General features: G+C 41.7%; 1 protein-coding gene across 12 annotated transcripts in view; it reads left to right on the top strand.

Annotated features, from left to right (window-relative positions):
- The first annotated feature begins 12,254 nt into the window (after window positions 1–12,254).
- Window positions 12,255–19,190, top strand: part of NETO1 (neuropilin and tolloid like 1) — an 81,438-nt gene continuing 74,502 nt past the window's right edge. For 5 of the 12 annotated variants that reach the window (XR_006278948.1, XR_006278949.1, XM_038393450.2 and 2 more), the window contains exon 1: window positions 12,259–13,855. Coding sequence is in view for 10 of the 12 variants with exons in the window: in XM_038393450.2 (XP_038249378.1) it covers window positions 13,828–13,855 (28 nt within the window). In the remaining 2 variants the exon portion in view is untranslated. Of the gene's footprint in view, window positions 13,856–19,190 lie in introns of all 12 variants that reach the window. The other 7 variants (XM_043508180.1, XM_043508181.1, XM_038393454.2 and 4 more) reach the window with 5 other exon arrangements.

Here is a 19,190-nt window from a genome sequence, read left to right as displayed (position 1 = left end):
CATTGAGAACTTGGAAGATAAAGACAGAGACCTTGAATTTGATTTGAGATTCTAGAGGAAGCCTGTGTAGAGAGCAGAGAACAGGTCTGCTGCATTCATGGTTGCCTCTGTTGCTAAGGGGATGTGCTGCAGTGTTCTGCACCAGTTGGAGTTTTCTACGCACTGAAGGCTTCGTATCCAGGTATACTGTATTGCTGTAGTCCAGCTGAGAGGTAATTTAGATATAAATAACTGAGATAAGATGGAGTCCTCTAGCCAATTGGAGAAACTTATTCCCCCCTCACATTCAGACTCCTTTGGATGCAGACACCCTTACTAATGTGTAACTTACACTTTGAGTAAACTGAAGCAGTTGTAATTTAAACAGGATGGAGATCATTTTAACTCACTGCTTCTAGGGAAGACTTGTCCTATGTTTTACCCTCTCTGTGAACTTGTAAAGAAGCAATTAGTAGAATTTCACAATTGGGGACTAATTCCTCCTGTAGAGTGAATGGCCTGAAGGGAAGGGCTATATACCAATTGATTTGTTCATAGTGAGTTGGAAGGAGATTAATGAGAGAATCCCGTAGCATAATTAAGAAACGTTGTGCCTGATCCTCTCAACTCCCATTGAATTCAGTGATAAGATGCTCAGATCTATGCTCTACACTTATTTTCTCTTCTATCTTTAGAATTTTTCTTTGAATTTAGTTGAATTTACTTCTGGCTTGTAAGCATGAGGTTCTGGGACATTTTGTGTGTGCGTGTGTTTGTTTTGTTTTTTTTAAAGAAACAGACGAGTCCTCAAATGGGTTTTCTCGGGCTGTAAGTAGAGAGCAGCAGGACTTTAGTATTTAGTGTTCTTTTAATTAAAATAGCAGTTTACTCTGAGCCTTGGAATTAATTATTACTTCTTGAATTGCCTCTCTGTTTTACTAACACTGTGTTTGACAGTTTTGCAACTGAATATCTGAACAGGAGGCTGTTCATTTTTAGAAAGCTGATGCAGAATATATCGAGTAAACTGAACTATAATTGTCATGTACAGATACGTAGTATTCATCTTAAACATGAAAACCTCTGTGGAATTTTCATATGTGAGCTTTGAGTGAAAGGTTGTTCAAAAGATAGAAATCAAAACTAATTTTAACATTAGTGACCTAATGTTAATAATTTTTTTCTCCAACAAGGACTTGAAATACAGCTGATTATCCTTCCACAGACCAAGCAGTTTGCATTTTACAGAAAATATGTACTACAAAAGGAGTTTTTATAACCAAATTTACTGTTGTACAGAGACTGATTATAGCAGCTGTATATCAAAGCAAGCATTTTAAATGAAACTTTATGAAATGTTTAATCATGTAACTACTCATTCATGTAGGCAATATTCAAAAAAGAATTATATGTATAGTTAACATCTTGGAGAGATTGCAACCACAACAAAATTTCAAACATTTTATTTCTGGAAAATATAAGTTATGTTGGCTTACCTTGGTCAGAGCACTGTGTTTGATATCAGTTTCCTAAAAGACTCATGTATGCAAAACAAGGTAAACATCTGCTTTAATTAAGAAGCTTGCTTTCTAGGCTGTTGCTTGAAAAAAATCCTTTCAACATATACAATTCTGTAAAGCTTAAAACTAAATCTCTTCTTAATGGGAAAAACTATTGCAATATTTTGTCACTAGTTTGCATCTGGTCTGTCTGCGAACTTTCCTGCATATTTTGTTCCTGGCACAAACTGCTGTCACTTAGGGTGAAATTCATTTCACCAGGGTAAAGCCAGTGTGAAAAGGCTTTTACACTTTTTCAGTACAGTGGAGATAGGATATGAAATCTATTGCCCCTTCCACTGCAACCAAATGCAAGAGTTCAGAGTTTCAGCGTGAAGCTTCCCTCTAGTCCTATTTGTACCTATTTTGCTGGGTCTGGTCCCACTTGTAGCAACCCCATCATTTGCTTGGTAAACATGAACATGGTGGATCTCTCTTGGTCTACCTCCATTGTTAACCTCAGTGCTAGTCTCTGAAAGTTCAAGGGACAACTGTGCAGCACACAGCCTGTGGGGAGCTCACCCCCACTCTGCATGGTCACTCTGCTTGTGGATTTTTGAATCTCCCTTTCTTGAGTAGAAATCTAAAGGCTTGGTGCTGCATTCCTTATTTGGTGACACCATTCTTAGTAGTCTCACAGGGAAAGTCAGTGGAAAGACTCCCAGTGAAGTCAAAGGAAAGGCTTCCAGGGCTTTATCCACAAAGGAGATTTAGACCCAGTATTGTCATCCCTAATGTTTAGGCACCCTGAAACCTAGTGGAATCCACGATCCCAAGTTAGGCATCCAGGTCTCCCAATATAACGCATGGGGCGGGATGGGCACCTAAAAATGTCTTGTACAAAGTCCAGCAAGCTGAGTGGAAAGCTGCCTAAGCTAGCCAATAGAAAGAAAATGCTGAGGAGAGGGGTGAGGCTTCAACTCTCTGCAGAATGTAAGTGTTTAAATCCAGGCTGGACTGAGATTCCTATCTCTACTTGATATTCATAGCTGTTAACCCTTTCCAAGAATTAGGTGCCTAAGGCCTTTCTTGCAAAAATGGAGGAGGAGCAGATATTCTTATGATAACCTTTAGCCCAGTGGTTAGAGCACTCACCTGGGATTTGGAAGACCTACATTCAAATCCCCCTCTGCATGCTGTGGTGTGGGGCCTCTGAACCTAAGTTTCCTACCAGCCATCTGAGTGTCCTGACTACTGGGCTATGGGATATTCTGGTATGCAAGAGGGGTCTCAATCTCTCCTATTGAAGCTGTTCCACTTTGTATAAATAAAGCCATTGGAACGGGGACCTGAACTTGGTTCTCCCACTTTCTAGGTGAGTTCCCTAACCATCAGGCTAGAGAATCGTTCTAACACGTTCTGCCTCAATAACCATTTAATTCATTTATACAAAGTAGAACAGCTTCAACGCCCCCAGAATACCTTGTGGTTAGGGCACTCACCTGGGAGGTGGGTGACCTAAGTTCAAATCCTTATTCCACATCAGGCAGAGAGGGGATTTGAACCCCAATCTCCCACATCCTGTGTGAGTGCACCAAACAGTGGGCTAAAGATTTATGGAGGACACCATCTCCTTTGGCCTTGTTTTGTGCAAAGTCCAATACATTAGGCTTGCTCAGAACACACCTACTGGACTGGGCTCTGTAGGCAAGATAGGCAGGAAGGCCTAGTTCGAGGATTCCACCAGGTGTTAGGCATAAACTACGTGCCCTGGTGTCAGGACATAGATAGCTCTGCACATGCCCAGCAACAGAAATATAGGTGCTTAGGGGACTTCACCAGCAAAACTTCGGTGCCCAGAGATGTTAGGTGCCTACAGGGTTAGGCAGAGGCTGAGCAGGAGTTTTGATTATCTAAATTTTTGGATGTAAGCACCTAAATCCCTTTCTGCATTCTTTCCTTCTATTCTTCTCCCTCTTTCTTCCCTGCCCCTTTTCTTAACAAAACCAAACCTCAAGTCTAAAGTAGATGTTAGTCTGGAAATTAGCAGTGAAGCCAGCACCTTAGCTGGTGTAAATTAGTGCATCTCCATTGAGCTCAATGGAACTGTACTGATACATACCAGCTGAAAAATTAATCAAAGATATGCAATCAATTCAACACATGAATAGAACCCTTCCTCATTGACGATTGTTTCAGCATACTTACTGGTATACCATCCTGTTACATTAACTTTGACACATAATGGTGCAACTCTAGGTGCAGAAAAAAGAATTAAATAACATGCAGCATTCAAACTTCTTTTTCCCCAGAGTTAAGAGTACAAACTAGTGCCTACAGCAATATGTGTAGAAATTAGTGTTTTTCAGGGCACCTACCAGTAACTAATTTGAATTCAAGAATCAGTGGGATGTTTTGTCTATCACTACCATTTCACTACCAGACATTTACTGTGTCTGAAAGTTGAAGTTTTTAACAGTGCCACATGATTTCCACAGACTTCTATCTACCATATGATACTATGAACAGTCTATTTTATTTAAAATAATAAAAAGGACCTACCTTTTCTCCTCAGAGTGAGGAGAAAGTATTTGTTCTAAAATTTAAATAAAATCCTATTAATTATCCCCTGGAAAATGTAATTAAGATATTCCCCCCAGAAAAGTGATGAAATAAAAATTAATTGAATTTTCCAATTAACTGCTTTTAGGATTATGCAATATGAGTTAGTTATATCAGTGTAGTTTATCCTAATAAAAAGAGGTGGGTTTTTTTGTCAAAGGCTAAAGAGATTGTGTAATAAGCAACAGTGGAAAAAACTATGTACAGTAGAACCTCAGTTACGAATTACGAAGTGACCCGTCAACTGCACACCTCATTTGGAACCAGAAGTTTGCAATCAGGCAGCAGAGACAAAGGGGGAGGAGGGGAGAGTAAATACTGTACAGTACAGTGTTAAATGTAAACTATTAAAAAATAAAGGGAAAGTTTTTTTAAAAAAAATTGTTAAGGAATCTGTTTCTGTGCTTGTTTCATTTAAATTAAGATGGTTAAAAGCAGGATTTTTTTTCTCCAGTTTCAAAAGCTGTATTAAGTCATTGTTCAGTTGTAAACATTTGAAAGAACAATCAAAACATTTTGTTCAGAGTTATGAATAAGGATATGAACATTTGAGCACAAACAACCTCCATTCCCAAAGTATTCATAACTCTGAGATTCTACTGTACCCTTAATTGAATAGTAAGTTTTGCCCTAAGGTAATAGGACAGAACAGGTAATTTTACTGTAAATCCTTTGTCTCTAGTTACAACACATTATTTTTTAAAACAAAATTTCCAGTTCCAACCACCACTTGATATTTGGCATTTTTTCATACAAATGTACCCATTGGAACTGGAATGCCAAGCAAGGCTATAATGAGCTGTGTCAATAGTCAGCACAGTTGGATCAGGTAAGTATGTAGTAAGTTATTAAAATATGCACATGTGATGCTGCATAAAATGTGATATCCTGTATATTGTGTTAGTCTTTGAAACTTACATAGTTAGGCCATAAGCCACTTAATCAACCTTAATGGCCCAAGGCCCATTGAAAACATTTTTCATTCACATGTCAAAGACAGACAGACAAAATAATACTCTGTTTAGTTACTGCAAATACTACACGCTGTAGTTAAATGTGAATTATAGAAGCATATTCTCTTCTGTGCCAGACTCCTGCTTAGCATTCCCCAACTCTAGATGGTGGGGGAGAGCCCAGAGCTGGCACACTTACCCCAGCTGGGAGTTCTCCTATTTCATGGGAATTCTCTTTTGGCTGTCTTTGGCCAATTCCCAGATACTTTACATCTCCTAAAAAACATGGAAAGAGGACAGATTTTAATAGAGAATCCAGACCAAAATTTCCATCTTAGCTCTCCAGTTTTGTTCTCTTTATAATTTTGCTAAACACATTGCTTTTGATACTTTCCTCAGCTGGTCTCATCCAGATGTGACTTTTTTTAAAAAGTTTGAGCAAAATGTATGCAGGAGCTTATTTTCATATATGCTTTTTGGAATTATGCAAATATGAAAATGAGCTCCTCCAATATGTTCTGCTTTGTTATATCTTCATATTGGAACTGATGTAACTCATAAATAGATGGAAATATAATTTTCAGCGCTTGTTTTAGAGTCCTCATTGCAGAAGATAAGAACAATTCCAATATGAATAAAATTAGGTCTAATTTTTTGCACATTAGAGTTGGTGTGCATGGGCTACACTTATGTTTTTTCCACTGAATGCATCCGGTGAAGTGAGCTTTAGCTCTCGAAAGCTTATTCTCAAATAAATGTGTTAGTGTCTAAGGTGCCACAAGTACTCCTTTTCTTTTTGCGAATACAGACTAGCACGGCTATTACTCTGAAACCTGTCACTTAGTGCTGTTTAGCAAAGTGAATCTTTACAGATTAAGATGCCTTTATTAAGGATGTCTCAGATTAGGAGCACCATAGAGCTGAAACTCAAGAACCAACGAGTTCTGTTATTGATTGATTGTGTCACTGTCTCATCATGAGGTTGTGATTAACTGCTCTGTACTTCAATTGGGGAAGTAACAATAGTTATTTTCCTACCTTAAAGAAATGATGTGAGGATTTTTTGAAAATATTTATTTTCATCTATCATACTCCAGTAAAGTGGGGGAAGTAGGTTTAAGCATAAAGTTATTACACAGGCATTGGAGAAGCAGTTATCAACTATTTATAGTCTCAGCGTAGTACCTGAGACTATAAATGATGCAGCATTTTATGTTTTTATGAAATTACATAATATAACCATCAGAAGGGAACACACATACATTTGACCTTGCATTTTACAATACCATTACTTTTTACCCAAACATTTTTATTAAAGATTGGTTACATGTTAACTATCATGATTAAAGGGTCCCCCATAATTTGAATATGAAGACCTAAATCTACTGACTCGTCATCAAAAACAAGCACTGCTGTATGTTGATCCCACATTCAGCAGAACTTTTCTACCCTGTTAATGATAGAAGGTTGGTGGTGATTGGACATCTAACATAGTGAATGTCAGTTAAAATGAGGTAGGATCAGAGGCTAAAATAGGAAAAGAAGAAGTTAAAAATTACTTAGACAAGTCACCAGGGCCTGATGAAATGCATCCTAGTCTACTCAAGGAGCTGACTGAGGAGATATCTGAGCCATTAGTGATTATCTTTGAAGACGGGAGAGATTCCAGATAAGTGGAAAAGGGCAAATATAGTGCCAGTATGTCCCTCCAGCAGCTCCCATTGGCCTGGAGTGGTGATCCTGTGGACACGGCAGGTAAACAAACCGGCCCAGCCCACCAGGGGCTTTCCCTGCACAAGCAGCGGAACAAGTTTGGGAACCACTGATCTAGAAGATAATAAGGTGATGAGTAACCATCAGCATGGATTTGTCAAGCAAGAACAAATTGCGTCACACCAATCTGATAGCTTTCTTTGACAGGGTAACAAGCCTTGTGGATAGGGAGGACATGCTAGACATGGTATAGCTTGACTTTAGTAAAGCTTTTGATATCATCTCACATGACCATCTCATAAACAAACTAGGGAAATGCCTAGATGGAGCTACTATAAGGTGGGTGCAAAACTGGTTCGAAAACCATTCCCAGAGAGTAATTATCAGTGGTTCACAGTCATGCTGGAAGGACATAATGAGTGGGGCCCACCAGGGATCAGTTCTGGGTCTGGTTCTATTCAATATCTTCATCAATGATTTTAATAATAGTATACAGAGTACACTTATAAAGTTTGCAGATGAGGGGAGGGGTTGCAAGGGCTTTGGAGGATTGGATTCAAATTTAAATTTAAATTCAAATTTAAAATGACCTGGACAAAATGGAGAAATGGTCTGGAATAAATAGGATGAAATTCAATAACGACAAATGCAAAGTACTTCATTTAGGAAGGAAAAATAAGTGCATACATACAAAATGGGAAATGACCACCTAGGAAGGAGTACTGCAGATAGGGATCTGGGGGTCATAGTGGATCACAAGCTAATTATGAGTCAACAGTGTAACACTGTTGCAAGAAAAGCGAACATCATTCTGGGATGTATTAGCAGGCGTGTTGTAAGCAAGACATGAGAAGTAATTCTTCTGCTCTACTCCACGCTGATTAGGCCTCAACTGGAGAATTGTGTCTAGTTCTGGACACCACATTTTAGGAAAGATGTGGACAAATTGGAGAAAGTCCAGAGAAGAGCAACAAAAATGAGTAAAGGTCTACAAAACATGGCCTATGAGGGAAGATTGAAAAAAATGTGTTTGTTTAGTCTGGAAAAGAGAAGACTAAGAGGGGACACAATAACAGTTTTCAAGTATATAAGAGATTGTTACAAGGAGAAGAGAGAAAAATAGTTCTTCTTAATCTCTGAGAATATGACAAGAAGCAATGAGCTTAAATTGCAGCAAGGGAGATTTAGGTTGGACATTAGGAAAAATTTCCTAACTGTAGGGTGGTTAAGCACTGGAATAAATTGCCTAGGGAGGTTGTGGAATCTCCATCATTGGAGATGTTTAAGAACAGTTTAAATAAACACCTGTCAGGCAATGTAGAGGGGAAGTGGACTAGGCTGAGGGCCAGTGAAAGGGATGACTGGGATAAACTGATACTGGAGTTGGAGAGAGGGTCTAGGAGAAGGACAGGCTGGAGGCACAAGGAGCAGAAGGGGACAAGCTTGGGGAAAACAGGGGCAGAAGTGTCTAACCACTGAAGTTCGCTCCTCTCAAAACCTACAGTAGAACTCAAGATTCTTCTGCCTGTAAAGAGCAGTGAAACCCACTGGCAAAATGTGTGTCTCATCTCCCTCTAGTGGCTGACCCACATAGAGTATGATGACCTAGTACTGCTGTCGCTTTGTTTATATAGCACTGTTTTTATATGTGCACTGAATAAGGTGGGGGTCCTGTGTTTAAAAATAGTACCTGTTATGTATTTAAGGACTATGTCATAATGCATATGAGCAAAGGGGCCAAATTAAGGAAACCTTTAATTCTGGCATGTAACTGTTGAATGAATGTTTGACTTTTCAACTTTAATGTTCTTTTTTAATGTTTTAAAAATATAATTATATGAATAATCTCTGATCAACTCTCAAGCCAGTGTAAGTGGGCAATTTACCATAGACTTCACGGCAGAACTGAGTCTTGAAAAGAGATTTGAAGGAGGATGGGAAATTGGCTCTTTGGATTCATTTGTGGTGGGCATCTGCTACATGAAGAACAGCATGGAAGGAACTGTAAAGTTGTTTGTGGAAGAAATAGACCAATGGGTGATAAAGTCTGGCATCATTAATGTATTTTTCCATTTCTACTTATAGTCTAGCTATTTTTTTTTAAATAAGCTTTTTAAAATCAAGGTTTCCAACTATTTTACCCAACTTTTTTTTCTTTTTCCCTTTCTCCCCTCCACACATAGTCAGGCCCATATCCATAAAGGGACTTAAGTGGGAAACCCATGTTCAAATCCCTTCTCCTCAGGAAGAGGGGGAATTGAACTGGGCTGTCCCACAGCCTGGTGAGTTCTGTAACCAGTGGACTAAAGGCTATATGGGAGGCTGCCTGCCTCCCTCCCTTCTGGTCATTTGTGATGTTTATATATGCTCTGAGAGTACTTTCTAGATCAGGCCCCAGAGGTGAGAAAGGTAGGATAACACCTAGTTTCAGCATCTGCTGGGACTTAGCTCTGAGATAAATGCTTGGACACCTAGACTGAAGTGTTCTATACATGACCAATAGCAGAAATAGGGGGATTTTTTAGCAAAAAATGTAGATACTGAGGCATTTTAGGTGCCTCCACAGTTAGGTGTCATCTGAGCAGAGATTTTGAGGATCTCAGTGACACCTATGTTTTGGGCTTGGATTCCTGAAGTGGGAGTTAAGCACTTTAAATCCTTTTCTGGATTTGGGCCTCAGTACTTAAAAGGGCCTCATCTTGTAGCTCCACTCAAACACCCATTTAAAATCAATAGGAAGGTTCAGGGAGAGAGGCTTACAGGCAAGCTGTGGTATAATGGGATTATGTGATGTATGGTTATAAAAACAGAGAACAACATTTTGAGTTATATGCATGTTAAACCATGTGTGAACCAAGAACGTACACTTTGGGCATATTGTTCATTTTGATACCTAAGATTAAAATCTTACTCAATACAACTCCCTTGAAATTTAGTTATACCCTAATGTATTTAAATAGAGTTAAATCATGATGACCTTATTGAGGGGAAAATTTCCATTTTAAATCAATGGCGTTTTGACAGTGAAAGGTATACAGGATTCTAGCCCACACTGAGTTGCCCCAAGGAAGAATTAAAATATACTATAGTCACCACTGTTTTTTCAAAACCATTTCATTACATGGGAAGCCTCCCTTTTTCAGTTTGCTGATGAAACTTGATAGGCTGGCCAGATAGAGACTAATATAAATACATTAGGCATTTATTATGTAAACTATTTACCCATATAAGCAAAAGCTTGTGTAGTGAAAGGTTTTTGCTGGCCCAGTAAAGCTACCACATTCCCTACACTTATTATGTACATATACATAATAGGTTTTGCAGCTATAATCTGAAAAATCTTAGAAAAAACATACAACCACCCAAGAGCAGAAATTAAAAGGTGAAGATTACTTTAGTGGCTTGAGGTTTACATCTTCCAAGGCTATCTAAAAAGAATCCTCCAGCAGAAACTGATTTGTGGCTAGCTTCCACATATACTTTTTCCTCTAACAGCTTCAATTTTTCTAAACCTGTTTGTAGAAACAATAAAATAAGTAGTATGTGACATCTAAACTAATCACAGAATTCCTGAAATTCCTACCATAAGGTAGTCCATAGTAGTTGAGGGATACTATGACTGTCACTTCATTGCTGTTAATTTCCAAAACCCAGCTATTCTGAACAGTGTCCTGGCTAAAATGAACACATGCCATTCTATATTTGTTCTGTGCCTTCCCTCTAAAAGCTCCTTGGCAGCAGGGACCTGTTACATTTTTCTCACACTTCCCAACATCCACACCAGCTGCTATGGAAACAATAATATTGTGATGGTGCTCTCGAATTAAACAGTTGCACAGATCAAGAAGCTAAGGGATCTTTAAAGCAACCAACACCTGTATGGGAACATAAAGAATGCATCTAGCAAGAGGGAGAATATGGAAGCTTAGCGTTGTAAAATGTGACACAGCACATTTTCCCAGAACAGCAAAATCAGCTGTTTTGTGTCTACTTGTACCTTAACCTTTTGTAAATAATTATAACTTGAAACTTAGCCATATGGATGGCTGCATTGCCCTGCAGGAGATGAGGCCAATCTGCTTATAAACAACCTTATTACAGTATGTTTCCAAGCCCTCCCTTTTCAATTGCGCTACATGTTGCTTGTCTAAGAAAGCAAGATTCCGCACATCTGCATGATGGAAGTTGATCCTCAGCTGCCTCTCAAATATACCGCAGATGATGAGGTTCTTTTTGACTGGGGAGAGCGAGCGAGCAGAGAGTGCGAGTGTAACTAATTTATTAAGAGTAACAGCTGCCGTCTTGATTTTTGCCTCTAGTAAAGCGAGTAACAGAAAAACCTAGGGAGTATCAAGCGACCAGTCTCCTTGCCAATCTTGTTTCCTCTGTATTCCTTAATACAAGTAGTCCGCTGCTGTGTCCTCCTCACCCAGCAGGATTGTAAACTACATAAAGTCAGGCAAAATGGATGGACTGATGTGCGAATCCCATCGGCCAAGATTATTTCACACTCTTCTTGTGTATGGAGCTGGAGCTGACAGACTGCATATTTAACTCTCTATGGCAGATACTTTCCTGGCTCCAGATTACACAGTAGCGGATCCACAGCACAACTGGAAATATGAAAGGTGAAATGAGGATCTTTGATACATCCAGGCTGGTTTACTGTAAAATGAAGTTTTCTTGTCATACACCTTTTGGGCTTAACAGCTGTGCGATTCAAGGGTGTCCTAAAGGTAACACAGAGACCTGCTTTACAAAAAGATAAGGGGTTTTTGTTTGTTTGTTTTTAAAGGAGCCAAGTCAGTATAGCACACATCAGCGCCTAATCATCTATTTATCTCACAACGTGTGCGGCCATTTAAAGACAATTAACTCTGCGCGATCACGCATTAGTCATTACACAACAGAGGTTGCGTTAAAGCCTCCCCAGAAAATCTGGGAGGCAACTGATTTGGGGCAATAGCCACCCACGTTCTTTTGAAGGGCTGCTTGCAAAACAGAAGTGCAAAATCAATCTTCAGGGGGTATTTCAAAAGCACCAGCAAATTTGCATCGGTTGGAGACATGACGACGTCTACATTTAATTAATATTAATGCATGACCTCCCCACCCCACCCCGCCAAGCCGAACCTAAAGTGTGTTTAGTTATTGTCTCTCTATCTGCTTTCCCTCAACACTTTTCTCTTTGCAGATGGAATGAGCTTGAGGTACGGAGAACAGGGGCTTTTGCTTTTTGCAATCGGTCTGTTTCTTCCCTCCACCCCTTTGGCAGCCTGGAAACGAGAGTTGGGGGGTTTCTATCTGATCCTGGCTATGCTGCGGGTCAGGACCTTCCCTCTCCCGCAGCCTGTTCAGCTTCCTCTTCCTCACCCAAGCCCAGGGGAGGGAGAAGGAGGCGATGCACGCTCTCTTTCCGGGCCTCAGCTTCGCTGCTGAGGAGCAGGCGTGGGAGTCGCAGGACCAGGGGTGGGAACACCCCCAGCCTTTCTCACTTGGGGCAAACACCGCGGTTCTTTCTCTTTCCCATTGCCCCCCTCGCCTCCGCCTTTGTTCCCTCCTCCATTTCCTCCTGCGCCGGTGTCTTGAGGTCCCTGTGTAGAAGGAGCTGGTGTTGCGGACTTAACCCAGGGCTGCTGCGGTGGGAGCTTGCCGCTGCTGGCAGGACCAGGAGCGGGGGAGGAGACTGCAGTCCCCCCCCCCCTTGCATTTTCATTTCTCTTTCTTTCCGCCTTCCTGAGTCGTCCTCTTCTCTAGATTTCCCCCTTCTCTCTCTCTCCCCCCCTTTCCCCCAGTATTCTTCTGCCACCTGTGTTTGGGCTGAGAGCTGGCTGGGGAGGACGCTGGGGGGGAGAGTGAGGGTGAAAGATCTGCCTGCCTGCCTGCGGATTGATTGGAAGCGGCGATCGTATCTGCAGCCGAAGGATTAACCGCTAAACTTTTACTGCTGCCTGCCTGTGTGTGCATGTGTGCGTGTGTGTGTAAGTAAATGGGGGAAATCTCAGCTCAAAGCGGGAACGTGTCTTGTTTCCTTTTGACAGATGCAGTTGGTGGGGTGAGGAACAATGAACATTTTCTTTAGGACATAAAGTGAAGGAGGAAAACCCCTCCACTGTTCTCCCCCCACCCCCCATTCAACAATCTACAGCAACCCTCCCCCCCCCCCCCCGGCGTGGAGTGAATGGAAGAATCTCCGGGATTTTCTTCTGCTCTTCGCCCTGGACTGTAGGCGTGAGGGGATCTCTCTCCACGTACATCCATCTCTCTATCTCGCCATCCATCTCCGGGAGGATCTGAGCCGGTGCAATGTGCTTTCGGCCTCTTGCTCCTGCTGCTGCTTGACACTATGCAACACGCAGAGAGAGGGCTTTTCAAAAATGGATTGGTTCGATTTTAAAGGACGTCTTCTCCAATAAGGATTGCAGTGCCCACAAATATGACTAAATCTCCCGTTTGGTAAATCTTCCTGCCCCCCTCCCCTTCGGGCTCCCTCCCTCCACCCCCACCCCTTCAGAGGACCAAGGGAGCTGATGACGGACCCATTAATCCTTCCTTCAATGCATCAAAAGAACCCAAAGGTCTGGGAAACGCTGGGCTTGAAATCCTACAGGAAATGCTTCGACCGGCTTTTGGTTTTGTATGAAACCGGCGATTAGGGGGGAGGGTTGTGCGAGCGACACCCCCCCCCCCCCGTCCCGTTGCCCTGGCCTCTTTCCTGGCCCCCTTTTGATGTGCTCTTTGCCAGGTGCTTGTCCTCAGGTCTCTTTCTCTCCGGCCCCTCGCCGCCAGTTATGCAGACTCCCTGTCGTACTCAGCGGCTGCTGCTTTTGATATGATTCAAAGATGGGGGGGGGGGGGTGGTGATGATCGCTCTGGTGTGATGGGGTTGAGACGGCGGTGATTGTTTGAAGGCGAGGAGGAGAGAGAGGAAGGGCTGCTGCTACCCTTCGCTGCGTGTGTGGGCTTCAGTTTTCCTACTCCATCCTCTGCCCACCACTGGACGTCCTCCCGTATCTAAATGGAATTAGTGGAGATCGAAGCCCCTTGTGTAAGGAACAGACATGATCCATGGGCGCAGTTTGTTTCACAGTAAGTATCTTTCCTGAAGCCGCTCTGCTTCGCAGGGCAACTATTTTTCCTTCTTCCAACAGCACAGGTGGAGACGGTTAACACTGGGAGGCTCACAGCTTCAAGGCGCGGGTTTAAGCTCCCCCCCCCTCCCCATGCAGTATAATTGCAAGAGGTGCACGAAAGACGTAGATATAGCCTGGCGTTTGCAGTGACACATGCACTGGTTTGTTGAGTTTGTGGTGATGAAAGGGAGGACTGAGTATACCTGTAATTATAGAGAGAGCGAGCTTTCAAAGTAACCGGGGGGGAGGGGGGGTGCAAAACTAGCAGCTAAAAGGTGCTGTAGGGACTGATCGATATACCATCTCCTTGCTTGTGGGATGCTAACGCGGGTTAACTCTGAGGCTTGGGTTTGAACCCTCAAATGACAGACCCGAGGATCTTCAAACACGGAGCTAAATTCTGCTCTTCTCCTAAATCACACCGGTATTAATCCAGAATAGCTCCATTGATTTCATTTTTCAGAGTAGCAGCCGTGTTAGTCTGTATCCGTAAAAAGAAAAGGAGGACTTGTGGCACCTTAGAGACTAACACATTTATTAGAGCATAAGCTTTCGTGAGCTACAGCTCACTTCATCGGATGCATTCATCGGCATTACTTCGGATTATTGCCGGTGTCACGGAGATCTACGTTTGGCCCATGGTAATCAAAATCATTTAACACAATGTGGTGGATTAAAGGATAGAGTTTCAGTCACAACTAGGAATTTACTTTTTTTTTTCTTTTTCCCCATCAGACCCTTAAATGCGATTTTCAGTGTTAGGGGCGGTCTATTCTGGATGCTAGTATGTGTTCTCGACTGATTTGAAGAGCTCAATGGGAAGGGATCAAAAGCCCTGGTAGCTTGGTCTTGGTTATGAATCTATTCTAACGCTGCGGCGTTCTCCATCCAAAATCCGCTAAGCTTTAGCGGTAGTTCATGTTACTCTTGCAGAGCATAGTTACGTGAATGCTGTGAGTTGCGCATTGACAATGGTTCGCATTCCGTAAAAATCACCTGTCCAAACAGGAATAGTAAGGAGCGCCAGGAGATGTAAAAAACTCGAGTTCTTGTGTGAAAATAGCAATGGGGCCTATTGGGTGGTCCGGAAATTGTCATTTTCTACCCCCCCCCCCCCAAGAAAAGAGAAGGTGTGAAGAGTTGGTTGTGAAGAGTTTAAACTACTCTGAAAGAATATCCTTTAAAGATACGGCTAGCTTGTAAAATAGCAATAATATTTTTTAGAACTTGTTTTCAAAATTCTTTAGTGGGTTAGACCTTACATGTCAAGTTACATTCTTGAGCAACTGTTATGGCCAAATGATAAGCCTCTTCAAATATGGATGTATAATAGAAATATGCACAGGTCCATAATCAGAGGAGCACTAATAAACCTAATTACAATTCGGCTAGATGATGAGAAATGGGGGGAGGAGGGGAGATCAACAAGAAATTAGGTGGTATCCTGCTTTTTTTAAAAAAAAAATCCCTAAACCTCCATGATTGCTGATATTGGTGTCTTCCTTTCAGCAAAATTTCCTGACTAGCAGTTTTGTCTGAATAAAGATTGCAGGATCAGGCTCTTCTTTTGGCTTTTTTTAAAAAAAAAATATGGGAAAGATTGTATTTGTCCTATAATAAGAGGGGAGGAAAAGGGGAAGGAATCAGGTGTTACAATTGATTTAATATGCAAAATATTGTGTTTGTAATCCAGTAAATTTAACCCATTGACAGATAAGCATATTCATCTTGAGAAATTTCTCCACTGGTTAACATTTATCTGCTTGACAGAAATATATTATTGAGTCTTTGCCTTGAAATTTAAGGGATAAGTTTTCATAATTCTTTAAGCACTGAAGAAAGAAGTGGGATTTTGTGGCAATATAAGTATTTTTTATGCTTTAAAGCCCCCAATCCAAATTACTCTATTAAAAGTAAAGGGACCAAGTATTTCACTTGAACAGTACAGCTGTGTTGGATACAGTATATCAGGATTAAGCAGAGTCTCCTTAAACTTTTCTTGTTTCTTTATTATATTTTATTCCAAGATTATTTCTTTTACTGTTTATCATCAATACCATCATGCCAAGTTGTAAGCATAGCTCTCCATTTTGCGGCAGTGTAGGTAATTTAATTAAAAAGCTTTGTTTCTAGTGGTTAGAACTGAAAGCTGGGATTTAAGTGACTTGGATTCTCCTCTCATCTTTTCTGCAATGTCGCTGGGACCCTTCACCTGGCTTCTCTGTGCCTCAGTTCCTAAATCTGTAGAATGGGGATGTTAATATTTAAAAGCGTGATGAGGTCCTCCAATGAAAGGTACTATATAAGGATAAGGTGATGTTTGTTAATTATGTAGTAATCAGTGTCTTCTGAGAGAGCTAAAAGGTTTACTAGATTGGGGGTTGGGGTGGAAGATCATAATCTCTCTCCATTGACTCATCAATGATTCCCATTCTCTTTGCAGAGCACAGGTTTTTCAAATGCTATGTTACTCACATTTAGAAAATGCACAGCTCCAGAGTCTCAGAATATATACACTTAGAATTAAAACAGTAATAAATAAATAACTTACAAACTGTCCCAGCAGAAAAAGACATTTACACACATGCCATTCGACCCTCACCATAAGGCAATACTTGGTCTTCACCCCAGGAAAGCCAGGGGGAACAGGGACACCCTGTAGCATGATCTGGAGTTCCTCTATCTGCCAGAATCTAGATTTGGTGGAGGGAAATATTAAGGAGTTGGGCTCCTTCACATGAATGCCCTGCTAGCAGATTCCTCCCATTTTATCCATAGAGCTACTAGCTTGAGTAGCTCAGATTGAAATTGCCATGGATTCATGAGGACAGAAAGAGAGAGCCTCTGCAGTTAGCTTCATATTGTAAGTCTAAACCAGCATCTTACACCATCCATAAATTAGCTGGCAACCAATGGAGATCATAGGCACAATTGCAATGTGCTTCCCGCATGGAACACAGCTTTAGTGAATGAGCAGCTGCATTCCACACTAGCTTCAGATTCTGAGATGGGACTACATGTTCAAATATGTACAACATGTTGCAGTAAGGCCATAGATGACTGGAGAGATCCATATCTGAAAAAAGCTGCTATTTTCTTGCCAAGTGTAAATTAAGAATGCTTTACACCATTTGCAACTTCTACCTGCATATCCAGTAGCAGCTGGGGAGCCAACAAGACAGCTGGACTGGAAAAGTAATGGTGGATATGCTCCCAGTGCATTGTTTTTTCATCACTTAAGTCTTTCTTTCTTTGAGACTAAACTTTGCCACAAACCTCTGCAAGGCTCGGGTCGAAAGACCTAGAAATACAGATTTGGGTGTCATCAGGATACTGAAAGCACCACAGACTATATTTTCTCTCCAACTGACCCAATGGTTTCATTTACACATTGAGTACAAAAAGTGACAAAACAGAAAACAGTGTGGAACTCTGTATGAAAGGGTTATTGATGTAGATGGCAATTTCCCAGTGCTATCAGGACAAAAAGGAAGGAAACTGTTCAAAGGCAACCTTTGCTGTAATCTGTGAATATATCAACAGATTTTCATGGTCAGCAGTATCCATGGCAGCTGATAGATCTAAAATAATCAGGATGGATACTCAATCTTGATTAATAACTGGGAAAAGAACCTGTGCAGTCTTTATACGATGCCCAGGCTGAAAAAAGCGAAGATGGAAAATCCAGGGAACTACAAACCACTCAGCCTCACCTCAGTCCCTGGAAAAATCATGGAGAAGGTCCTCAAGGAATCCATTTTGAAGCACTTGGAGGAAAGGAAGGTGATTGCGAACAGTCAAGGTGGATTCACCAAGCGCAAGTCATGCCTTACCAACCTGATTGCCTTCTAGAATGAGATAACTGGCTCTGTGGATTTGGGGAAAGCGGTGGATGTAATATATCTTTACTTTAGCAAAGCTTTTGATACGGTCTCCCACAGTATTCTTGCCAGTAAGTTAAAGAAGTATGGATTGGATGAATGGACTATAACGTGGATAGAAAGCTTGCTAGATCTTCGGAATCAATGGGTAGTGATCAATGGCTCGATGTCTAATTGGCAGCCAGTATCAAGAGGAGAGCCCCAAGGGTCTGTCCTGGGGCTGATTTTGTTCAACATCTTCATTAATGATCTGGATGATGGGATGGATTGTATGTTCAGCAAGTTCATGGATGACACTAAGCTGCAGGGAGAGGTAGATATGCTGGAGTGTAGGGACAGGGTCCAGAGTGACCTACACAAAGAGGAAGATTGGGCTAAAAGAAATCTAATGATGTTCAACAAGGACAAGTGCAGAGTCCTGCACTTAGGATGGAAGAATCCGGTGCAGTGCTATGGGCTGGGGACCGACTAGCTAAGCGGCAGTTCTGCAGAAAAGCACCTGGGGATTACAGTTAGCCAAGAAGGCTAATGGTATATTGGGTTGCATTAGTAGGAGCATTGCCAGCAGATTGAAGGAAGTGATTACTCCCCTCTGTTCAGCACTGGTGAGGCCATATTTGAAGTATTGCATCCAGTTTTGCTGCTCCCTGCCCCCTCCCCCCCCCCCCACACACACAGGATGTGGACAAATTGGAGAGAGTCCAGCAGAGGGCAACAAAAATGATTAGGTGGGTGGGGTACATGACTTGTGAGGAGATGCTGAGGGAACTGGGCTTTTTAGTCTGCAGAAGAGAACAGTGAAGGGGTATTTGATAGCAGCCTTCAACTATCTGAAGCGGGGTTCCAAAGAGGCTGTTCTCAGTGGTGGCAGATGACAGAACAAGAAGGAATGGTCTCAAGTTTCAGTGGGGGAGGTCTAGGTTGAAAATTAGTAAAAGCTATTTCACTAGGAGAGTGGGGAAGCACTGGAATGGGTTATCTAGGGAAGTGATGGAATCTCCATCCTTAGAGGTTTTTAAGGCCCAGCTTGACAAAGCCCTGACTGGGATGATTTAATTGGGGTTGGTCCTGCTTTGAGCAGCTGGTTGGACTAGATGACCTCCTGAGGTCTCTTCCAACCCTAATCTTGTATGATTTGATGAATACCAAATGGACTAGGGCGGAAAAGACCTGAGCATAACAGGTACTGCTGGAGCTGTTCTCTACTCTCTTGTTTTGTCACATTCCCCTGCACATGATCCAAGACAAGGTGATAACTGTAGAAACTGTCAACATCAAGAGATGATTTCTTGAGCAAAGGTGTAACAACCACCTTTAAAGAAACTGTCTCCTGGCTTTTCTGAAAAGAGAGAGTGTTTATGATAATGGCCACAGTATCTCCTTACTAGTCTTCCCCAGTCTAAAGTGCCA

The sequence above is a fragment of the Dermochelys coriacea genome, chromosome 2 (genome assembly GCF_009764565.3).
Source record: "Dermochelys coriacea isolate rDerCor1 chromosome 2, rDerCor1.pri.v4, whole genome shotgun sequence".
Lineage (NCBI taxonomy): Eukaryota > Metazoa > Chordata > Testudines > Dermochelyidae > Dermochelys > Dermochelys coriacea.
Note: the sequence above shows the minus strand (reverse complement) of the source record. Positions and strands in the feature narration are given on the sequence as shown.